General features: G+C 47.0%; 1 protein-coding gene across 1 annotated transcript; it reads left to right on the forward strand.

Annotated features, from left to right (window-relative positions):
• The first annotated feature begins 591 nt into the window (after positions 1-591).
• Positions 592-7,444, forward strand: PSMB5 (proteasome 20S subunit beta 5). Its single transcript, XM_053594769.1, has 3 exons — positions 592-1,050; positions 1,711-2,017; positions 6,935-7,444. Exons 1-3 carry the CDS (start codon positions 853-855, stop codon positions 7,219-7,221), a joined length of 792 nt encoding a protein of 263 aa, XP_053450744.1. The 5' UTR covers positions 592-852; the 3' UTR covers positions 7,222-7,444.
• The last annotated feature ends 1,423 nt before the right edge of the window (positions 7,445-8,867 follow it).

Below are 8,867 nucleotides of genomic sequence, written 5' to 3' on the forward strand. Positions count from 1 at the left end.
CTTGGTATATCTTTATGAAGCTTCAACTCTCCTCTAGGCTCTGAGCTGGTAAATTACTACTGACTCAATTATTCAGCTGCTGAACTGAGAATCTAGTTTGTGGATTAACTGGGCCCTTTGTTTTTCCTTCTTTATTCTTCTATCTGCCTTGTAGGCAATTCATTACTTATAATTTCCACCAGGCAATAGGAGAAAAGAGAATGAATACTGAATCTAAAAGATTGGTTCACTAAAGAACAGTTGTGGTGTGGCAACTAACTAAGACGTACAGCACCTTACTTGTGCTTTTTACCACAAATTACTGTGGTTTAACTAGGGAAAGGTCTCAGAGTAGATGATTATTTCACCGTAACTGAGAGGGCGCCCTTATACAAAATGGCAACCCCAGGTGTATTAACAGGGTGACGAAGCAGTAGAGATGTAATGTGTTGCTTGGACACCAAGCTGGGCGGGGACGACTTACCGCTAAAGATTCAGAAACGATTTTCAACCAGTCACGCCCTTCTCAAAGATGGCCGAATCCGCTTTTGTCACGCAACAAGGAAGTTTCCAATCGCTTCCTATGAACTTGAGGTTAATCTGAGCCAGTACTGCTTGCATGACCAAAGTCAAGGTGGCAGCCACATCCTTTTAGAATTTAAGAGTAGTGAAGCCGTTTACTTTTTTTTTTTGCCCTCTTGGTGAAAATGGTCCTTTGCGTCTGGCTCTAATATTTGGAGGCGTGGTTGCCAGCAGTCAAAATGGCTCCTCCTGGAAATAGATTTAATAGGATGTGAAGCTGCGACGGCGAGGCGTTGCCCGGCCTATCTTGCGTAGTGTTCTTGGAATTAGTTCCTCTTGCCCTCACTAGACATGGCGCTGGCCAGCGTGTTGGAGAGACCGCTACCGGTGAACAAGCGCGGGTTTTTCGGACTCGGGGGTCGTGCAGATCTGCTAGATCTGGGTCCAGAGAGTCCCAGTGATGGGCTGAGCCTGGTCGCGCCCAGCTGGGGTGTCCCAGAGGAGCCAGGAATCGAAATGCTTCATGGAACCACCACCCTGGCCTTCAAGGTGCGGATCCAGCAGCCTTAGCAGGCTGAGTCCCAAACCCCCGCGCCTTTTCTGGCTTCCCAGTCGGAATGGAGTCCGCGATGGCTGCAGCCACTAAGCCTAGTCCTCTCGTCTGGACTGAGCACAGAGGCTCAGTCCTCTTGTCTGGACCCTAGTGATTTCGCAGTTTCTTTACCCCAGGAGGCCTTGGTCCTCGCTCTGGTCGGAGAGCGGGGCAGTGGGGATGGAGGTAATTGGGGGAAGGAACCCGAGACAGCTTGGTGTAACCTGGTCATAAAGATGAGCCTTGGAAGAGGAAAGGCTGTTGAAAATATTCACTGGGCGGCTCTTCTAGGCAAAGGCAACCGAAGTTCTGTGGCTTTGGGCGGGGAGAATGTTCAGTGAGCTCTTTATGTAGTTGGGGAACATTGTACTAAAAGCCAAACAATTGGGGTTCTGGCTCAGCTGTGCAATAACCAGCTGCAGATTTGGGACAGGTCATTCATTCTCACTGAACTTGTTTTCCTCATCTATAAAATTAATTTAGTACTAGTTATAGCTATTTCAGGGTATGAAAGGGCAGAGAAAGAGATGTGCCGAGTTCGCGTAGGTGCAAAAAGAAACGTCAATGTTTTTGTGATCCGATGTGTCCTGTTTTGTGTTTTCCTTTGATCTTAACAGTTCCGCCACGGAGTCATAGTTGCAGCTGACTCCAGAGCTACAGCGGGTGCTTACATTGCCTCCCAGACGGTGAAGAAGGTGATAGAGATCAACCCCTACCTGTTGGGCACCATGGCTGGGGGTGCAGCAGATTGCAGCTTCTGGGAGCGGCTTTTGGCTCGGCAATGTCGAATCTATGAGCTCCGAAACAAGGAGCGCATCTCTGTAGCAGCTGCCTCTAAACTGCTTGCCAATATGGTGTATCAGTACAAAGGCATGGGGCTGTCCATGGGCACCATGATCTGTGGCTGGGATAAGAGAGGCCCTGGTAAGTTAAGCTACAATCACATAATCCTTTGGCTGACGCTACAGAGAGGAAGGGTTGGATGGAGAGATAAATGAAAGGGCTTACATCAGTGCTGAGGATATGTTGATTAGGTTCTTAGCCCCTTCTTTTTGTTCAAGGAAGGCCCTCTAGTGTAGGAAAAGGCATGAAGTTAGACCAGCTGTGTCACTGACTACCTCTATGACCTTAGGTGCTTATTTTCTCAGCCTGTTCTTCATCTGCTACATTGATTAAGTGAGGTAAATGTAAAGCAATTATTGCAATATCTAGCACATATTTTTCTCTTTTTTTATACTTTTTTTTTTTAATAGAATTGATTATTTATTTATTTATTTAGTGTGTGTGTGGTTTTTGGCCAGGGCTGGGTTTGAACCCACCACCTCCAGCATATGGGATCGGCGCCCTACCACTTTGAGCCACAGGTGCCACCCCTAGCACATATTTTTCTTTCTGTCTTCCATAAAATGATAAGACCTAGAAAGAATTGTATTTGAGAATTAAATTAGACAATAGACATAAAAACTCTAGCTAGCCCTAATAGAAATATATGTGAGCCACACATGTAATGTAAAATTTTCTTGTAGCTTTGGCACTCCGGGCAGATGCTTGAGCTCAGGAGTTCAAGACCAGCCTAAGCAAGACCCTGTGTCTACCAAAAATTGAAAAATTAGCTGCGTATTGTGGAGTACAACTGTAGTCCCAGCCACTTGGGAGGATGAGGCAAGAAGATCACTTGAGCCCAAGAGTTTGAGGTTGCTGTGGGCTAACCTGACACCACAGCACTCAAGTCCAAGGCCACAGAGTGAGACTCTGTCTCAAAAAAATAAAAATACGCTCAGCACCCATAGTTTAGTGGTTAGAGTTCCGGCCGGCCACATACACCATGGCTGGAAGGTTCAAACCTGGCCCAGGCCTGCTAGACAACAATAACAACTAAAAATAGCCAGGTGCTGGGTGGTGCTTGTGGCTCAGTCGGTAAGGCGCCGGCCCCATATACCGAGGGTGGCGGGTTCAAACCCGGCCCCGGCTGAACTGCAACCAAAAAATAGCTGGGCGTTGTGGCAGGCGCCTATAGTCCCAGCTACTCGGGAGGCTGAGGCAGGAGAATCGCTTAAGCCCAGAAGTTGGAGGTTGCTGTGAGCTGTGTGATGCCATGGCACTCTACCGAGGGCCATAAAGTGAGACTCTGTCTCTACAAAAAAAAATAGCCAGGTGTTGTGGTGGCGCCTGTCCAGTAACTTGGGAGGATGAGGCAACAGAATCATTTGAGCCCAGGAGTTTGAGGTTGCTGTGAGCTGTGACACCACAGCACTCTACCTATGGTGACATAGTGAGACCCTGTCTCAAAAAATAAAAATAAAGGTGGCGTCTTTGGCTGAAAGGAGTAGGGCGCCGGCCCCATATGCCAGAGGTGGTGGGTTCAAACCCAGCCCCAGCCAAAAACTGCAAAAAATAAAAATAAATAAATAAAAATAAAATTTTTTTTCTCAGAATAATTTCTTTTCTCAAGAAAATATACAATTTTCTTTCTTTCTTTTTTTTTTTTTTTTGAGAAATAGTCTCATTATGTCGCCCTTGGTAGAGTGTTGTGGCGTCACAGCTCACCGCAACCTCCAACTCATGGGCTTAAGCAATTCTCTTGCCTCAGCCTCCCAAGTAGCTGGGACCACAGGCACCCGCCACAATGGCCAGCTATTTTTTGGTTGCAGTTGTCATTGTTTTAGCATGCCCAGGCAGGTTCCAACAGGCCAGCCTCGGTATATGTGGCTGGTGCCCTACTCACTGAGCTACAGGCACAGAGCCAAAATAACATTTTCTTGTAGCTGAGTGTGGTGGTATGCATCTGTGTCCCAGCTCTTCTGTCATTTGAGCCCAGGAATTCCAGGCCCCTGAAGAAATAGACCTTGTCTCTTAAAACAAAAAAAAGAAAAAATTCTCATGAATATATTTAAAAAGTAAAAAGAAGCAGGTAAAATTAATTTTAAAAATCATGGAATCCAATATGTGGCAATAGCACTATTTCCAGTGCTCAGTAGCCACATGGCTAGTGGCTACTGTATGGGACAGTAATGATGTAATACATGGTTGTCACTCAAAGGTTAACTATTTTCTTTTTCTTCTAGAAAGTCTTTTATCTTTTTAGTAAAGCTGGACTACAGCTAGTCACTTTCTGTGTAATTTTTCCCTCTGTATGCTGAAAATAGTTTTCTTTCCTCCCATTGTTTTTGCTTTATTCATTTACCTTCTTACTAAGTGCTTGGTTATTCTGTAGAACAATTACAGGATACTACAATTTTTTTTTTGAGACCGAGTCTCACTACATTGCCCTCAGTAAGGTTCCGTGGCATCATAACTCACAGCAGCGTTGGTGTATGTGGCTGGTGCAGTAACCACTGTACTACAGGCGCCAAGCCAGGATACTACACTTTTTTTTTGTTGTTGTTGTTGCAGTTTGGCTGGGGCTGGGTTTGAACTCGCCACCCTCGGCATATGGGGCTGGTGCCCTACTCACTGAGCCACAGGTGCCGCCCAGATACTACACTTTTTTACTTGGCTTTGGAATAAGGATAGAAAGAAATGTAGACAGTATTTGTTGACTACCCAATGAAGGTGAATGAGATTAAGAAGTGGCTATGAGGTGGCACCTGGGTGTCCTCCCCTGCAGCGACATCCCTGCCCTGTGCTTTGCCCCTGGGTGTCCAAGCTAGATTGCACTGATGCTTGCCTCCTCCGGAAGGCGCATATGACAGCCTTCCTCTCTTGGTTCCGAAATGGCCTCCTAGCATCGGGATCCTCTCCTTCATGCAGAGAGAGTGACATAGGTCAGGAAGCTGCCTATGGCTTCTTCCTGCTGGGCAGCCTGTGCATGGTGTGGGGTAGCGTTGTGGGAACCCATGCAGCTGATGGGTCGCATGCTGGCTGCCAGCCTGCTCTGGGCCTGTGCGGTTGGCCTCTACCTGGTCCAGCTCAAGCTGGATGTGGTGCGCAGGAGGCCCAGACAAATCAGGCCGGCCTTCACCTGAATTTAGCGACAGGGCCATGGCCTTGAGGACTGGGACATTAAATCCTGATCCTTTGCTCACTCCAGGAAAAAAAAAAAAAAAAAGTAGATATGAGGGAGGAGCCCAGGGTACTTTGGAAACTGAGACTTTTGTCTTTGAAAGGCATAAAAGAACAATTCCATTCATTTTGTGTAGCCCTGGGAAGCGTTTTGGAAATGTTGCTTGGAACCCCTAGCTATTGGTTTTGTGCCAGGTAATGGAAACAATGGAAGAGAATACAGGGACTAGATGGCAAGGGAATCCCAGAAGCTAGGGTGTAACCTAAATTGCATTTTCTTTTCTCTCTCTTTTTTTTTTTTTTGTAGAGACAGAGTCTCACTGTACTGCCCTCGGGTAGAGTGCCATGGCGTCACACAGCTCACAGCAACCTCTAACTCTTGGGCTTACCCGATTCTCTTGCCTCAGCCTCCCGAGCAGCTGGGACTACAGTCTTTTCTTTTTTTTTTAAGAGACAGAGTCTCACTTTGTCACCCCAACCTACTTCCATCCCCCCGTGGCGTCATAACTCACAGCAACCTCTAGCTCTTGGGCTTAGGTGATTCTCTTGCCTCAGCGTCCCTGTGGCTAAGTGGGTAGGACGCCGGCCCCAAATACTGAGGGTAGCGGGTTTGAACCCAGCCCTGGCCCAACTGCAACAAAAAATAGCCAGGCATTGTGGCAGGCACCTATAATCCCAACTATTTGGGAGGCTGAGGCAAGAGAATCTCTTAAGCCCAAGAGTCTGAGGTTGCTGTGAACTGTGACTCTGTGGCATTCTACCAAGGGTGACATAGTGAGACTGTCTCAAAAAAAAAAAAAAAAGAAGGGCTTGGTACCCATAGCTCAGTGGGTAGGGTGCCAGCCATATACACCAAAGTCGCTGTCTCAAAAAAAAAAAAAAAAAAAAAGAAAAGAACCAGTCAAATTCTGAAGGCGTTTTAAGGCAGAAGAGGTCTCGCCCTCAGTAGAGTGCTATGGCATCATAGCTCACAGCAACCTTCAATTCCTGGGCTTAGGCGATTCTCTTGCCTCAGCCTCCTGAGTAGCTGGGTCTACAGGCACCCGCCACAACGCCTGGCTACTTTTTATTGCAGTTTGGCTGGGGCTGGGTTCAAACCCACTACCCTCAGTATTTGGGGCCGGCACCCTACCCACTTAGCCACAGGCGCTGCCCTTTTTTTTTAGACAGAGTCTCACTCTGTTGTCGCAAGCTAGAGTGCCCTGGTGTCAGCCTCACAGCAACCTAAACTCCTGGGTTGAAGAGATGCTGCTGCCTTAGCCTCCAAGTAGCTGGGACTACAGGCATTCTCTACCATACCCAGCTAAATTTTTTCTATTTTTAGTAGAGGTGGGGTTGTGCTTTCACTCAGACTGGTCTGGAACTCAAGTATTTGAGTGAGAGTGCTAGGATTATAGGCATGAGCCACTACACTCAGACTCCTTTAGCTCTATTTTTTTTTTTGAGACAGTTTTACTATATCACCCTCAGTAGAGTGCCGTGGCATCACAGCTCACAGCAACCTCAAAGTCTTGGGCTTAAGCAATTACCTTGCCTCAGCCTCCCAAGTAGCTGGGACTTCAGGCCCCTAGCTATTTTTGTTGTTGTTTATCTGGCCCAGGCCAGGTTCAAACCCACCAGCCTCGATGTATGTGGCTGGCGCTGTAACCACTGTGCTACAGACACTGAGCCTCCTTTAGCTTTTTTAAAAAATAATTTTATATAATTATTGTTTTCATATATTTAACTTGGTTTCTCCTGAGTTTTAAGTGGGGTAGAGAACTACGGCCCTGGAATGTGAATTAGATATTATAAAGATTGGTAATTTTTTTTTCCTGCTAACATCGTGTTCTTTTCTAGGCCTCTACTATGTGGATAGTGAAGGGAATCGGATCTCAGGGGCCACCTTCTCTGTAGGTTCTGGCTCTGTGTATGCTTATGGAGTCATGGATCGGGGCTACTCCTATAACCTGGAAGTGGAGCAGGCCTATGATCTGGCCCGTCGAGCCATCTACCAAGCTACCTACAGAGATGCCTACTCAGGAGGTTCAGTCAACCTCTACCACGTGCGGGAGGATGGCTGGATCCGTGTCTCTAGTGACAATGTAGCTGAGCTACATGACAAGTATAGGGGACTTAATCCCTGAAGGAGGATGGATATGGCTGCTTGCATTTTGAGGGGTGACTGTCATTGGTAATATGTATACAGCACCCCATCCTGTCTATAGTGGAAGGTCCTCACTTGTGTTGATACTTATTTTTAAGCTCTGGAACATTGGCCTCTGTGTGGTAGCAGTTGTTGGTGAGCTGCTACAGAGGTGACTATTCATTTTACTTTCCTGGATGTTAACATTACACTACTCACTACTCGACCTCACCCTGTGTTGAGTCTTTTGTCCACGCTGTCCTTCCTTCAAGCACTTTACAGTCAAATAAGCCAGGTCAGTGGGAGGGAAGTGACTGTAATTACAGGAAACAGTAGTGTGAAGGCATTGTCTAATGAATACATTAATGTCCCCGCTCATGAAGCTAATAACAAAGGAGAAGGAGAGAACAGCGAGGAGGGAGAGACTTCCCGATTCAGTTTGCGAAGAGATGAAAAGTTGATGAGGTGGAAAGATGCTCAGGGTTACACCAGGCAGGACTGCAGAGGAAAAAGCTCTTACCCTGTGGTGGGGGAGGGAAGTCCGATGGTACATGCAGAGCAGAAGGGACAAGAGGGTAAATCTTGAATTTTAAACCAACTGGAATCAGAAGGCTTGGACCCTAGGAAGGAGAGGACAAAAAAGTGAATGTGAAAGCAATAGTGACTGCGAGCTTGGTGATCTTTGTCCTTTTGGTCCTCTAATGCATGTATATGTATGGGAGGTAGAAGGCGGTGATGGTGGGCTTATATCCTCCTGGGCAGGAAACGGCACGAACTTGTCACTGGAATATGTGGGTGAGGAAAAGGCCCTGCAAGAGCAGAACAGCTGATCTATCACACCCAGCACTGAGGTTCCCTAGCTGTGGGGCAGCAGATTGCAAGGCCTTCTGTTAAAGAGGACATAGGAGAGAGAGAGAGAAAGGTTGATGGGAGAGGGGAACACAAACAATAGCACCTTGTATTTAATTAGCCTGACGGCAGAATGGTTGATAAAGGCAATAACCCAGTATCGTGTTATGAGACTGAGAGATTGGGAGAAGTCGTTTATAGAGATAGAGGGGGTGAGGCCTGTTCGCCCCTGTACAATGGCTACCTTCCTCTCCCCCTCAGCCTTATGCAGTCTTTGTATTGATTGATGAGGGCTGTCTGCCAGGAACTGATGGAGGCTTGTTAATTGTATTTGTCAAATGCAGGGAAATTGGGAATTAGTGAGATCCTAGAAGGAAGTTTGAAAACAAATGATTCATGCCTAAGGGAATTTTTTTGTTCAGAATCAGAGAGCTGCTAGCATGGACCCAGACCTACTCACAGTGGAAACAGGCAGGAGCCACACATCTTCTATGTAGACCAACTCTTGAAGTGGCTAGGTGTGTGAGAAGCACAGGTACAAACATCTTCCTCTCATTTATAACATTGGTTTGGGCTTGGTGGCCTGTCGCTCAAGTGCCTAAGGCACCAGCCACATACACCGGAGCTGGCAAGTTTGAATCCAGCCTGGGCCTGCCAAACAACAGTGACAACTACAACCAAAAAATAGCTGGGCGTTGTGGCGGGCACCTGTAGTCCCAGCTACTTGGGAGGCTGAGGCAAGAGAATCGCTTAAGCACAGGAGCTGGAGGTTGCTGTGAGCTGTGATGCTATGGCACT

The sequence above is a fragment of the Nycticebus coucang genome, chromosome 6 (assembly GCF_027406575.1).
Source record: "Nycticebus coucang isolate mNycCou1 chromosome 6, mNycCou1.pri, whole genome shotgun sequence".
Taxonomy (NCBI): Eukaryota; Metazoa; Chordata; class Mammalia; order Primates; family Lorisidae; genus Nycticebus; species Nycticebus coucang.

What these genes read in the sequence shown, in the direction of transcription:
- PSMB5 (XM_053594769.1), top strand. Translation starts at nt 853, where the DNA reads ATGGCGCTGGCCAGCGTGTTGGAGAGACCGCTACCGGTGAACAAGCGC. An exon ending in CCACCACCCTGGCCTTCAAG is followed by an intron (nt 1,051 to 1,710) that starts GTGCGGATCCAG and finishes TGATCTTAACAG; the next exon opens with TTCCGCCACGGAGTCATAGT. An exon ending in CTGGGATAAGAGAGGCCCTG is followed by an intron (nt 2,018 to 6,934) that starts GTAAGTTAAGCT and finishes GTTCTTTTCTAG; the next exon opens with GCCTCTACTATGTGGATAGT.